The 16,317-nt window shown below is 29.1% G+C and overlaps 1 protein-coding gene across 1 annotated transcript; it reads left to right on the top strand.

Annotated features, from left to right (window-relative positions):
• Positions 1 to 3,150: 3,150 nt before the first annotated feature.
• LOC136078045 (uncharacterized) lies at positions 3,151 to 6,451 on the top strand. Its single transcript, XM_065792734.1, has 2 exons — positions 3,151 to 3,643; positions 3,725 to 6,451. The coding sequence occupies exon 2, from the start codon at positions 4,466 to 4,468 to the stop codon at positions 6,155 to 6,157; it is 1,692 nt and encodes a 563-aa protein (XP_065648806.1). The 5' UTR covers positions 3,151 to 3,643; positions 3,725 to 4,465; the 3' UTR covers positions 6,158 to 6,451.
• The last annotated feature ends 9,866 nt before the right edge of the window (positions 6,452 to 16,317 follow it).

Below are 16,317 nucleotides of genomic sequence, written 5' to 3'. Positions count from 1 at the left end.
TCTAGAGGAGAGAAAAAGATGTAGTGAAGCTATCCCAAGAACTGGTTTTATTGTTACAGACTATACTGCAGCATGTCAACTTCATTGGCCAAATAAAGCACCTTTTGAAAGCAAATATGGGAAGCAACGACCTTTAAACCCACCATCTGTTTTTAAAGTTTTCCGCCTAGTTGTTTAGCCACACCAGCAAGTTAAGTTAGAAAAACTGTAACTTCAAGCGGTTTTCGAAGCATTTTACCAGATGAGTTAAATGATTTTCTATAAGAGGATGAACTTATATTTGTTATTGTTATTGTTTACCAGCTTAATAAAAAAAGTTTACACATACAATCAAAAATGTACAAACTTGGTGTTCCATTATTTATTTTAGTAATTTTCAATGATTATTCATTTGTAATTAACCATAATAGCACAACTTGTAATATTTGATCTTTAGCTGTAAACAAATTAAAGTTAATAAAAACAAAATCAGCTTTATTTGAAGAAGTTAGATTTTAAAAAATAAAGAAAGTTCGCTTCAGTCAAATATTCTATTCGAACACCTTAATGCTATGAGAAAAGTTAATGTTGGTGAAGTTTTATATACTCTAGATATTATATGTAGAGCATATGAGTATTTTGCTATGCGACGAAGTTTATATGATTGTTTGTGTATTGACTACAAGTTGTCAAGTATAAGGACTTTAACAAGATTGACTTTAAAAATAAGCTCAATGGAGGACCTAAGTTTCATAAATAGTATTTTTATGAATTTAAATCCATTAAAAAGAACTTCCATACTACTAATTGATGAGGTCTATGTCAAAGCTTCATTACTTTACTAAAGAGGTGCTTTGTTTGGTCAAGCAGTAAACTACCCTGAAAAGTTAGCTAAAACAATTTTATCATTTATGATTAAATGTCTTTTTGGAAGTCCAGAATTTATATTTAGAGCTCAACCTGTTGCAAATTGTTCCTCTGAATTTCAGTTTGCTCAATGTCAACAAATTGTTCATATGATAAATAATATTAAAAATAGTAAGACATTGGTAATAATTACTGGTGGTAACCGTGTAAATCAAAGATTTTTTGGAATGTTTAAAACAGTTGATAGTAAACCATGGTAACAAGATCAGGTATATATTTTTTTTATGGTTATGTGCATCTCTTAAAATCCATACGAAACAATTGGTTGACAGAAAAGACTGACGAACTTCAATTTTTAAACAATAAAGAACTGGCTTTGGCTAAGTGGAGTAATTTATAAACTTTTCTAAATCACTCCACTTAGCCAAAGCCAGTTCTTTTAATCTAAAGCTTTAATTTAAAAACTGAGTGCAATTGTCTTTTTAAACTCTCTAAACTTACAGCTAAATCAGTTTATCCAAAACCAATAGAGAGACAATCTGTAAAGTTTTGTTTGTCTGTTTTTTGTGAAGAAACAGTAGCTGCATAAAGAACGCATCCAGAGATTGAAAATAAAGAATTTGAAGGTACTGCTGTGTTTATTGAAAAAATAACTTTTTTTCAAATTTTGTTAATGTCAAAGCACTTGGTGCTGGCATTTGGTTTTAAGATGAATTATGCGGAGAAATCCACTCAGTTGGTGATCAACAGTTACAACTGCTACGAGATATTGCTGAACTGTCAAATTTTATGAAACCTACAGGTAAGCGTGCAAAACAGCTTACGCTGGATACTAGCAATGCAATAGCGCATTCATGTTATGGCTTTATTGATCTCATAAAAACTTTGTTGAGTAATGGAGCTAAGTATGTCTTATTAGGTTGATTTTCAACAGATCCACTTGAAAAATCTTTTTCTAAGCTTCGACAGGGATTTGGAGGTACTTACTTTATAAACGCTAAATCTGTAATTGAAAAAATTAATATTCAACATACTAAATTGATATTACAACTTGACATTCCTGTTGATGGTATCAATAGTCATACTTGTGACATATGTTTTAGAGATATTTCTACTGATGAAAAAGAACTTCTGGATAATATACATGATCTTGAAAGCTCAGTTAATAAATCTACATTAGTGGCTATAGTTTACATAGCTGGCTATGTGCAAAAAAGCGAAATAAAAATTTATGATGATTCTACCAAATATTATTATAAATATGGAAGTTATCTGTATAGCCTAAACAGAGGCGGACTTGAAATTCCTTCTGATACTCTTGTCTAATGGTCAATATTTTGCTTTTTTTTTTCAAGGTGCTACTGACCTTTTATGCAGAATATTCTGTGTTACTCCGTTTCAGTTCATTGCTGCTAAATATAAATTTAAAATCACAAAAAAACTGCTAAAGAATTACTCACTAATTACCACTCCCAAAGTTCTAAAGCTATCATAATTTATGTGAAAATTAATTTTGTATTTTATTATGCTATTTACTTATGTTTGTTATTTTCTTTAGTTATGTTTTTTATTTTCTCATTAGCCTATATGTCTCTAATATAAAAATATATCATATAAGTAAAAGTAAAAGTTTAATCGGCCTTTAGTTTTTACGGCATTTTGCGTGATGTCAAGGCCTGTTATTATAGAAGGCCGTGTGTATGACGAAAAAGTAAAGATATTTTTGCATCCACTGGCTATTGCACCCAAGGTTTTTACATTTTTGTTTTTGTTTTTTTCTTTAACTACTTATCCTAATTGATCACTTTTTTTCAGGATTCTCCTCATGGGTTCAAGCTCATTACGCATAATATGTGTTCAATTACCCATAATACGTTAGTCATTGTAAGTAATAAATTAGAAAATAATTATTTGTGAAATGTTGTAGTCATTAATGATTTCAACCTGGCTAATAATTAAAATTGCTCGACTAATAAGGTTCCTTATTAAAATTGTTCTCTCTCTCTCTCTCTCTCTCTCTTTATATATATATATATATATATATATATATATATATATATATATATATATATATATATATATATTAGGGGTAGTCATTTTGAGGGAATTTTCGAAAACGAAGTACATACCCAGCTAAAGTTGGAGCAAATATGCTAAAACTTAGTCAAAAAATTTTGTAGGTCAATCGGGTGACTTTTAAGTCCCCCTCAAGACTAAAGTTGCTTAGAAATTGTACTTCAAAAATGGAAAAATAGGGTGTGTTCAGGGTGTTTGAGGGGGACTTAAATGAAAAAATTATCTCCATTTTTTTTTTTTTTTTTGTTACTTGTTATCTATATTTTCATTTTAAAAGGGTATGTCATCATGTTTTTTACATATTTTTGGTTAAAACGATATGTACGAAAGGAAAAAATGAAAATTTTATGTTACGCACGGTTATGAAAATCAGCAACAATAAAAAAATTCTAATAAAATAATGCAGAAGAAAATGTGCTGAAGATCCTGCACTGTATGTTTTAAGTCACTAAGCGTTTTTATAAACAAATTGTACGTGAAATTGTGTTACATTATTTTATTTTTGTAAATAACTTTCGTATTTACTTGATTGTTATTAATCGAATTACAATATAAAGTAAAATTGTATTGAAGTTTTTAACTAATTACAAACCATTAAATCTATTTAGATTGAATACAAAAATGGAAAAAAAAATTGTTAAAGATATTGGGAAGAGAAAGTTTCTCAGATCAAGCAAAAGCAAACTTTTTATCATAAATGAGGCTAAACCAGCTATTACATGTACATATCTAATTTAAAAAAATTCTTTTGAATTTTAAACTTTTTGTTAAAAATTAGAATATTGATTTTTTTTTTCTTAAGGTCTTCAACTTCCTACTGGAATGGATATTCTTCAACACATTGCCTACAGAAGATCACTACTTCCTCATAATGTTAAGAAGTCAACAATTTTATCATGCCCTCCTAACAAGATTCAGGGTTACAAGAGATGTGAAGTAGATGATTGTGAATGCATTTTAGGCTTAATTAAAAGACCATGGCTTAAAGCAGGATTTCAAGTAATGTCAGATAAAAATATTATCAAGAACCTAATGAAGATGGACAAGAAGTATTCAGATTTGAGTAGAAATAAATACAGAGGATCAGCTAGAGACAAGGTTAATCAAGGGGAGTTTATTTCATTTTTGAAAAAGCTGTTTTGGATTGGTTCTACAGATTTAAAGAACCAAATTAGGAAGGATAAAAAACGCTCAGATAAAGATAAGCACGATGATTTAACTTTTTTGGAAGACCAGGAAGGTAGAAAATTTAGCAAAAAGGTTTTATGTTGTTTTTAGTGGGTTAATTTGACCTTTTTATTAAAATTTGCTAATTTAACATACATTATTTGTTAATACACATATACCATGTTAAAGTAAATTTTAGGTTTCTGAAGGTGTGAGGAAGAGGACAAGGCTAGAAGACGAATCTCCTAAGATTGACGCTACCTCAGAATTAGACTTGAGTTTCACTGACACTAGCGCTGATTCTTATTCAGAATTCGAACCCGTAGTTTGGCATCATAGAAGAGCAGATGATTGTAACATTACTGCCAAAGTCCCTATGAATATTTTTGATGGAAATGTATCTATCATAGCTACAGCAAATGATATCTTCCCGAATGTCTTACAAAAAGTAACTGGAGCAATTCTTCAAGATTGTGGAGTTGATATCGCAAAATGCAAAGCCAGTGCTTCAACTGCATTAAGGAAGATGAAAAAAACTGCTAAGGATACTGCAGAAATTGCTAAATTAGATATAAAGAAGGCCGTGGAAAAAAGCCGTTATCCCTGTATAATTCATTTTGACGGAAAGACTTTGTTTGAAATGAATCAGGGAAAAAGACTGAAAAATGAAAGATTAGCTGTGCTCGTTAATATTGAGGGGGTGTCGCATCTTCTTGGAGTACCTGCCTTGCCGTCTTCTTCAGGTGAAGATATGTATATAGGAATCATGAAAATACTAGAAGAATATGACCTCATTTCAAAAGTATGCGGAGTATGCTTTGATACAACTTCAAGTAATACTGGTTCTAAGAAAGGATCACTTTTTAGGATTGCAAAAGAGGTAGACAAATACCTTCTTCTACTAGCATGTAGGCATCATATCATTGAGCTTAGAATGGTTCATTTCTGTGAAGCAGTGATAAAAGAGAATAGCGTAGGGCCTGAAAATCCCTTATTCGTAAAGTTCAAACATATGTTTGAGAACCCTAAATTCAAATACGACAAAAATAACCTGACCTCTTTAGATTGGAAAACCATTGAAGGAACAGTTTTGAATGAAGCTGCAAGGAAAACTTTAGATTACTGTGAGACCTATATTACTAAAAAAAACAATATGAGGAATGACCGAAGAGAGTTGGCTGAACTAACCATGCAGTATTTATCCCCTTCTGCACATTTCAAGTTAAAGAAAACTGGAGCTGTTCATCATGCTAGGTTTTTAGGCAAGAGTTTATACTATCTTAAACTTCAGCTTTTGTGCAAGCAACTGACATTTGTGCAAGAAAATGATAATCTACGCGAAGATTTAAAACTCATCTGCGAGTTCATAGTATGTTTTTACACAAGGTGGTACCTTCAAGCACATAAAGCGATTCAATCTCCTGCGTCTGATCTTGATGCAATCTTTCAGATGAATGTGTATAAGAAAGTTTGCTCCAATCCGGAGGCAGTAGACGCTGTGTTAGCATCTCTTTATAAGCATACATGGTATCTTGATTCAACAATTATTCCCTTGGCTCTTTTGGATAAAAATATTTCTATGGATAAAAAAACAGCCATTGCAGATGCTTTGCTTTCCTTTCAAATGCCGGATCCAGATTTTTTTAAACATAGAAGCAAAGAACGAATAGACGAGATTAATATCATAAATAATATGAAGGTACCAACTCTCTCTCTTTTGGTTAATGAGTTTTCATATTTAATTTTTTCAATGATAGGGTTGGATAATCAGAGAGTGAGAGACTGGTTGTCACTTCCACCCCAATATTGGCACACCCAGTCTTCGTTTAAGAATTTTGAAAACTTTGCCAAAATGTTAATTGTTGTCAATGATCATTCTGAACGAGCAATCGGAATGATGCAGCAGTTTGTGCAAAGATACGAAAATGACAAGCAGAACAGACTTTTAACCGTCGACAAAGTAAGGTCAACTTTCAAAGTTTTTGGTGTGGGAAAAAGTAATATTACAAAAAAAATACTATCAGAAAGCCTGATGTCACTCTCTAAACTAAAGAAGAGGAAATTGTAGACTTAGGAAATTGTTGTTCATTTTAAAATACTTATTTCAATTAATGCATAATTTTTGTCTTGATAGTATTTGTAAAGATTTTTATTAAATGGTAAATTACTTGTTTAGTTCAAAATAGTTTGTTTTTTTGGTTGATAACATAATTTGCTGATTTCATAACCACCTGCGTAACTTAAACTTTTCATTTTTTGATTTCTTAAATATCGTTTTAACCGAGAATATGTAAAAAAAATGATGACATACCCTTTTAAAATGAAAATATAGATAACAAATAACAAACAAACAAACAAAAAATGGAAATAATTTTTTCATTTAAATCCCCCTCAAACACCCTAAACACACCCTATTTTTCCTTTTTTAAAGAACAATTTCTTAACAACTTTAGTCTTGAGGGGGACTTAAAAGTCACCCGATTGACCTAAAAAAATTTTTGACTAAGTTTTAGCATATTTGCTCCAACTTTAGCTGGGTATGTACTTCGTTTTCAAAAATTCCCTCAAAATGACTACCCCTAATATATATATATGTATATGTATATATATGTATATGTATATGTATATGTATATGTATATGTATATGTATATATATATATATATATATATATATATATATATATATATATATATATATATATATTTGTATTTATTTATTTTTTTTTAGAAAATGTTTGAAGAAAGTTAGAAGATACTAAAATACTTGGTATTATGCAAGCCGAAGCGATTTAATTAATTCAATCGATAAAAAACGACGTGTAAATCGCAAAAGAAAGAATAATATTTTTAATATTCATTTTGGATGTATTAATTAATAGCATTTATTTTAAAATAAATTCATTTTGCAACACGTTTTTTAATTTTATAAAATTTCGTCATAATAGTTTAAGGTAAATCGCACAGGTTATAGGTGGAAAACATCACATGTAAAAGATCAAAAATGCTACACATTTTGAATACCAAATGGGATAAAGTAGCAAATACCAGATTAAGTTAAACCTCTCTGAAAGCTTCGATGATTAATTTTAAATTACTATTTAAGTAATTTTTAAATTAAAAGAATTTTAAAAATTATCATAGAAGCATTCGGACTTTCATTTTTCTAGTATTGACTACTTTTATACCATTTGGATTAAAATATGTGGCATTTAAGATCTATAACATGTAGTGTTTTCCACCTATATCCCATGTAGGATTTACCACATAAAACCCATGTGGGATTTACCATATGAAACTGACATGGGACAAAAAAATAATTCCCATACCCAGTGAAAAATAAAACCGCGTCCCACATGGGTTACGCGTGGGTTCCGTGTGGGATTGATGGGATTTATGTGGGACGGATTTTCCCATGTGGTATCCGTATGGAAATTTGTCACCTTAAACCCATGTGGGTAATCCCACATGGGTTACATGTGGGAACCATATGGTATTTACACACATGGGAAATCCCACGTGGGTTTCCCGTGGGATATGCATGGGAATTAATTTAAAAGCTGGAAACTAAATAAAAAAATTTTAAATCGACATTGCATTGCGTTACGTTTATATTGTGTGAAAATATTTTATATTAATAAAGAGAATGGCAAGCAAGTATGTAAGTACCACGAATAATTTTTATCTTTCTTTATAGAAATAAGATTAAGATTTGTGCAAATAAACGTATTATTAGGATAATATAATAGTTATTTGAATATAGATCTTGAGTAAATTATTTGCAAACAATTAACTGATGCAAGTTGAAATGTTGTCAAAAACCAATCTTGCATGCATAGGACACTGCAGTGTCCCACAAAGAAATGCAGGTTTGAAAGTCAAAGAGTTCACAATTTTCTTTAATAAAAAAAAAAAAAAATAGGATGGAGATGGGTTTCTGTAACTTTTTTTATACTCCAAAACTTTTAACTTTATAATAAGGTCCTTAAGACTTGAGGGACTTACGAACTACATTGAGGAACAAAAACAGGATATTTACAGAAACTTTTCAATTTTTAATCTGGAGTACCACAGTGTTATTGTGAATAAAGCCTCTGGGTCCAGTTTTCAAAGTAATATGATCTAAGTAATGTTTAAATAAAATAATATGCTTTAAAATGCATATAGTTATACATATAACTATAAATAATGAATTTTACTGAATTATTGTAAGCTTTGTAAGAATTTGTTGTATATCAAATGGTGTTGTAAATAAAGTAAAAATTATATATATATATATATATATATATATATATATATATATATGTATATATATATATATATATATATATATATATATATATATATATATATATATATATATATATATATATATATATATATATACATATATATATATATAGTATTTAGGCTATGGGATCATGATGCCAGTAGATAGAGGGGCAGTGTGAGTTTAACAATAATTAACAATGGGAGGGAATGTTGAGACCAAAATAATGTCAATTAAAAAATTGAATTACAAAAAAAAGTAAATTATTTAAAAAAAGTAAAACAATTTATGCTAGCTATGAGCAAGTTTTAGAGGTATTTACACCAACAATGTGGTCTAAAAACTTCTTGCTTTTGTTGCTTAAAACTGTAGAGGATCATAGGAAAAACAATTTAAATTCAGAAATCAGCTTGCTTATCTGAAAGAACAATTTGTGTTTTTTTTTTTTTACTTTTAGTACTGTTGAGAATAAATGTATAATTGAACCAGAAAAAAATTGATGGTATATGCATTTTTTATATTATATTAACAATTTAGATATACCATCATAATATGATAACAAAAACTGACATCATTTTCAATGGGAGATGGCAATAAATTGACTGAGTTTGATAAAGGGTAAAGGTGTTCAATAAATGGGTCATCATCTGACATCATTATGCATAGATGATCCTATGATTTAGGTAAAATAAGTAATCAATTTGCCATATTTCTCTTTAGAAAGTGTAAGAAAAAAGCATTGTTATGCTGAGAACCTACCTATTGAGCAAACTTTGACCACCTATTTTATAATATTGAGAGACAGAAGTGGAAGTGCGAATCGCAAAAGAACTAATAACAATGCTCTAAATTGATTTTAACTTTGTAGACTAACATTAATATAGTATTTAGAAATAATAAATGAAGTTTACATGATTTTTATAATTTGTATTTATTTCCATTAATTATCAGTTGTCAGTCTCTATTTTATAAAATGAATTAAAAAACTATTTATTTATAGTATAATATTAATACATAAATACTAGTTTCCTAATGCCATTATCATCACAATGTTAATGGTATTCGTTTTAAAGTGAAATCTTGTATCAATTTTATTGTTTTAATGTTGTATATATATATATATATATATATATATATATATATATATATATATATATATATATATATATATATATATATATATATTATTTTTACTTTATTTAAAACACCATTTGATATACAACAAACCCCTACAAAGCTTACAATAATTTAGTTATGATACAATCTGAGTTATTTAAACGTAATAACTTTAACATCAATAGAAAAGTAAAGCTGTCATCATTTAAAATGTAAAGGGTGTTGTCAAAACATGTTAAAAATAAAATTAACAAATAAAATCACATTCAGCAATGATAAACATTCTTACTGTAGTAAGAAATAGTACTAATTAACAAATTTGAACAAATAAATATAAAATTAACAAAAACAATGAATAAATAAGAAATTTTACTTGAACTTTAACTAAATCTTAAATTTGAATTAATTGGTATTAATTTGTTCAAGCATAACCTTAAAAAATAAGTTTCTATAACAAATTATATGTATAACTAGTTATACATATAGTTAACTATCAGGAGTTATATGTATAACTATATCACGAGTTATATGTATAACTAGATGCATTTTAAAGTATACTATTTTATTTAAACATTACTTTAGATTATATTACTTTGAAAACTGGACCCAGAGGCTTTATTCCCAATAACACTGTGGTACTCCAGATTAAAAATTGAAAAGTTTCTGTTAATATCCTGTTTTTGTTCCTCAATGTAGTTTGTAAGTTCCTTAAGTCATAAGGACCTTTTTATATCTAAAGTTAAAAGTTTTGGAGCATAAAAAAAGTTACACAAACTTATCTCTTCCACCACCACCACCCTATTTTTTTCTTTTTTAACAAAAAAAATTGGGAATTCTTTGAGTTTCAAACCTGCATTTCTTTGTGGGACACTGTAGTGTCCCATGCATGCATGCATGCTTGGTTTTAGACAACATTTGAACATTCAACAGTTAATTGTTTGCAGATAATATACTCAAGATCTATATTCAAATAACTATTATATTATCCTAATAATACGTCTATTTGCACAAATCTTAATCTTATTTCTTTAAAGAAAGATAAACATTATTCGTGGTTTTTACATACTTGCTTGCCATTCTCTATATTAATATAAAATATTTTCACACAATATAAACGTAACGCAATGCAATGTCGATTTAAAAATTTTTATTTAGTTTTTTTTTTAAAGTTTTTTTTTTAGTTTCCAGCTTTCAAATCAATTCCCATGCTAATCCCACATGAAACCCACGTGGGATTTCCCATGTGTGTAAATATCATATGGTTCCCACATGTAACCTATGTGGGATTACCCACATGGGTTTAAGGTGACAAATTTCCATACGGATACCACATGGGAAAATCCGTCCCACGTAAATCCCATCAATCCCACACGGAACCCACGCGGAACCCATGTGGGACGCGGTTTTATTTTTCACTGGGAAGTTCTTGAAGAATAGAGTGTAAAACTTAGAAAAACATTTATACTTATACTTAGATATCTTTTTTTATCCTCTTGAAATTAAGGCATTTGCATTGACATAGCATTTTTATTTCACTAAAGCATATAAGTTTGTAATACAGATGATGACTCAGTTTTTAGGTTTGTTCAAAGTTTATGAAAAACCTTCCCGAACTTACTGCTTTTAAGTTTTTAATTAAAAAGTGTATACCAAGTTGTTTGTTTTTATTTTTCTTGAAAGTAAAGTGGTATTTAAGTTAAGTAAGTACTTTCTTAAATTTACACAATTCTGCTTAAGTAAAATTTTGATATAAAAAAATAACTTAAATGTCTTATTTTTTTTAGTTAAAAATAGCGAAGTTGTTGAGCCGTTTAATAAAGGTTTACCTATTTTAAACATAAATCTTTAAAATTAGCTTTCGCAAAAAAAATTTTGTATTACTAGCAAAAGTAAGACTTATTTGAGATGCTTGTATTTAATTTTTAAAATTTTTGTTTAGTTAAAGTGTAAAACTTATTTAAAAAATAAGTTACTTCTAATACCATCCTTGAGAAGTAAAAAATGGCAAAACTCCCTAATGAATTTAAATCAGTCATAAAATTTATACTATCTAAATAGAAAGTTATTGCTAAATTGAAAAACTGCTTATTTTTTTGTTCAAATATAATCTTTCATGTATTTTTGAGAATAAATCTTGTTTATGTTTTTTTCGAGAATGGTTTGAACATACAAAAAGTTAAAACAGGGAGGAAGGTAATCTTATTCAAATAGCCAAGAAGTAATAGATGTCTGCAACTCTGTTTTAAATAAAGAAATATCCATAAACCATAAGCCATTTTTGGTGTGATAGGAGAGTTCTTTCAAAACGAGTGAAAGGTGAGCTACCTATTGATGCTCATCCTGGACGAAAAACAGTTTACAGCAGTAAAAAGAGCTGTCAGAATGCCTTATTTTATTAGCTGATTGGGGCGTGGGCTCCACTAGAGGTGAGGTAAAAGATCTAATTCAAGATTTTATTAAAGCAAACAATATTTATACAACTTTTATAGATTGTCGACCAAGTTGACTGGTTGCATGCTTTTTTGCTGCAAAATCCTGAAACAACACCGAGAAAAACTGAACACATAAGCAATACAAGAAGCCATGCTGAAAATCCTGAAACCATCAAAACATGGTTTAATTTAGTTGAAAAAATATTGAGAAATGCAGGAATTATTAACCTTCTTAGTCAAATAACCTTCTTAGTCAAAACTCTGATGAAACAGGGTTGATCGCTGACCCAAAAGAACAAATTGTATTATCAAAACAAGGTGCTGCTAGAGTGTCGCAGAGCATTAGTGGCTCAGGCCAGTAGCAAATTGATTTTTGAAAAAAACTTTTTTTTTAGAATAAAGTTGTATGCCTGGTATAAAAATGTGTTGTCTGCCATTAGGAAAAAAAGAAATTTTAAGCTTCACAATAGTCATTTATTTCAATAAAAAATCTAGAAGTGTAAAAAAAAGGTGGTCTTAATGCCCTCCTTTGCCCTATACGTGACATAGAAGATCTAAAATTGTTTTAGGTCAACAATGTCATTAAACTTAATTTTGCGTCATTAAATAATTTTTGTCGATCAAGTTTATAATAAAAAAATAACAAAGCTACGTGAGAATTTTTATAAATAAAATAATATTTATAATTACGAAAAAAAAACATTTCTAAACTTATTTTTTTTTTTATATATAATTAAAATGATCCAGTTTTTCTTTGATTCATTTGACCACTCCATGCTAATATAAGATATAAGATTGATAATAACATCGATTTAGTCAACTGGCACTTTCCTCTTATCACTATTCCCTCAAGAGCAAATCACAGAATGAGACTTCACCGTGATAAATATAGTAACAATTTAGCTCGAGCACTACGGTATTAGAGGTGCAACATTTCAATGGTTTTCTTCTTATCGTTAAGATAGAAAACAATTTGTTTCTATTAATGGGATGGAATCTGAATTAATAAAATTAACAAATGGTATCCCACAAGGCTCTGAAGAAAGAAAAAAACTTAACAAAGATTTAAACATTTTAAGTATAAATATACGGTCAATGAACAAATATTTTTCCCATAAAATAAATTTGCTAAAATTGCAGAGCTAGCAAAACCATGCATTTAAAACAATTAATTATTTAAATAGGTTAGTAAACTCGGCCCCAGTGATGAAAAGCATGATGGTTCTAGATATTGAGAAACTTAACACATTACAGATATTAATTTTTATGTAAAAGTATAAGAACAATCTATTATTAATAGTTTTTTTTAGACATTTTCTTGATATCATTTTCTGAAAAACATTATCTGCGTTCAAATACCAGATACAACTATCACTTAGGGAAAATTAAATCACAGCAGCCATGTTTTTTAATTACAAACCGTGGTACATCAACATGGAATCATTTCCAAAATAAAAATATTAAAGACCTAACAAGCATTTCATCGTTTAAACGCCAAACTTAAATGCATCTTCTTAATTCCTGACATACAGCGGAGAAAATAGAATTTTATTTTTTGTTCTAATTTAACAAAAATGGCAATGAAACAATTATTAAATCTACCCTATTTCTTATTATCTTTTACTACAATTAAAAAGTTTATAAATTGGTATGTTTAATTAATTACAAGTGGAAATAAAGTTAAAAGTATTTAATTTGTGAAGAAAATAGAATTAGCCTCATTTACGTTATATACAAGAAAATACAAAAAATATTTTAATTTACGATCATTTAATATTTAGTATTGCTTCCTGAATTTTTAATGACTTCAGATATGCGACTTGACATACTAGTCACAAGATTTTGGATAGTTTCAATAGATATTTCATTCCAAGCTTCTATGATACGAGTTTTCAGCTCCAATGCGGATTCATATTGCTTACCACTTTCATAAGCCTTTCAAGAAAGTATTCCCCATATATTTTCAATAGGGTTAAGACCTGGAATGCATGCGGGCCATTCCATTACGTGAATACTTTTCTCTCTAAACCAAGCTTTTGTAAGCTTTGGATAGCAGCATTGTCTTGTTAAAAAGTGAAACTCTCACCCATCAATTCTTCACCATGTTCAAACAAACTAATTTCTAATAAGTCAATGTAGTCCTGTGAATTCATTTTTGTTGAAATCCATGCCAGTGGTTGTTTTCCAGCAAAGGAAAAAGCCCCCAAAACCACCAAAGTTACGACTCATTCAAGTTTCTTTTTCATTTCGAAGATCGTGCCAGTAATATTGATAATCATCAGGACCATCTAGATTGAACTTTTTTTCATCACTAATGAGAACTTGATGCCACTCTTCCTGTGAAGACATGTGTTTTTTTGCAAATTGTAATCTAACTTCTTTATGACAAACAGTAAGTTTCGGTCATGGTTTACGCTTTTCCGAACTGTGTTTGGATCTTCATGTAAGATTTGTCTCACACGTTAAACAGTTACAGGTAAATGTAAATCAACACGAATTTGAGGTGAGTTCATGTGCTGAGCAGCAGCGCGACGTACAGTAACTCGTTTAGTACGATTATAAATTTTAAGTTTGTCACCACTTTCCTTATAAGCTCCATAATTAAGGCCAATCTTGAAGTAATTATTAACCACTTTTGTAGATCTTTTAATTTTCTTTGTTATTTCCCGATTAGATAAGTCTGTATCTTTACATGATTTGATTACTGCTAATACTCTATTCGTTAAAACTTACCACGTCCCATTTCAAATTCAGGTATCAAAGACCAAATGTTTAAAACTTCATGAGCCATGATTTCACAATCTTTGTTCAACTTATAATAATAAAAAACTCACAATAATAAAAAGTCAGAAATGTGTATCACCAGATCAAAATATACAAGTAAACTGGAAATAATTATTGATGAGGCTAATTCTATTTGCTACCGCAAATATTAAGTATTATACATTTTATGGTTTTATCAAATGTACCGCAATTTAATTATGCTATGTTATAATCTAAAAAGTTGTTGTTAGTAACAAAAAGTATTGTTTAATCAGCAAAATAAAAGTTATAATATAATATAAAATTAATGATTCTAATACCTCTCTGACGCTTGCCACTTCGCTGATGACACTAACAGAGACGGATCTAGGCGAGGATGGGGGTGGGGGATGGGGTTATGCATTCCCCCACCAAAATCTGAAAGTCAACCGAGGACTTTTATTTTATTTTTTTATTTTTTTCTTTGTAAATTTATTTGCCTTCAATAAAAAAATTACAATTACAGAATAGCTTTATTACAAATAATAATCGGCAGGACTTCCAGAAGATCATACGATCTTATCATGAATATCAAATATAATAATAAAATATTATATTTGATATTCATGATATAATAATACAATATCAAATATAATAATAAAACAATAAAATCAAATTAACCAATTAAAATAAATGAACATAAACTATATATAACTGTGCATTTAAAATATATAAATATACTGATTTAGGAGACGCAAACGTGATATAAAATTCAAAAATATATCAACAAACAAAATTTTTTGTTAGGAAAACATAAAAACTTACCTCCTCCATTTACTAATTTATTTATAAAATACTCGTTACCATCGTCGATCAGCTAAATCCTTTAAATTATCTATACCTAAACATAGAACTGCTTATTATGGCCATGAATCTATTAAATATCAGAGTATATATATTTTTTTCTTTTAATTTTTTTTTATTTAGGTGCCCCAAGTAGTACTTACGGTCTTATCACAGAGCACCCCGGATGAATATTAAATTGGAAGTTTCTCCTTCCTAAACAATGTATAACCAAAAACTCCTTATTAACCAATGTCGCAAAACTTGCCCAGAGGTGGGGGGTTTGAACCAGGGATCCTTTGTTTCTGAGGTAAGTGCGCTACCACTGCCCCTCGGCTGCTTAAATGCACATGGAATAGTTTCCCGTCACAGTTAAAATCTCTCCCTAAATGTTCCTAATTCAAAAACAGTCTTTAATCTTTTATTAAACAAGTATTCTTCCTAATTCCTATGCAACTCTACTGTTAACTATCTATTATCCATCTTAACTTTACTCGCTTCAATGATGGTTTCTTACATTATCATTATTACATGGTTTTCTGTTTAAGTATTGTACTGTTTACGTTTTTTAGTTTTTCGTTAAGGTGTTTAATTAAAATTAGTATTTGTATGTAAATATTCCGTGAAATGTAAAATCTGGTTCAGAATACATTCGATTTGAGTTGGTTACCTTTTATAATCTTAGGGCAATATTAATGCACTCTTAAACTCTTACTTGTCAGGGGCCGTATTCTCATTTCTCCGTTAAGCTTAACGGAGCGTTAGTCAAAAATTTCTTTTAAATTACATTAATACAAAATTTATTTAAAATTATAATTTTTTAAACAT

This window comes from Hydra vulgaris, chromosome 03, assembly GCF_038396675.1.
Source record: "Hydra vulgaris chromosome 03, alternate assembly HydraT2T_AEP".
Lineage (NCBI taxonomy): Eukaryota > Metazoa > Cnidaria > Hydrozoa > Anthoathecata > Hydridae > Hydra > Hydra vulgaris.
Note: the sequence above shows the minus strand (reverse complement) of the source record. Positions and strands in the feature narration are given on the sequence as shown.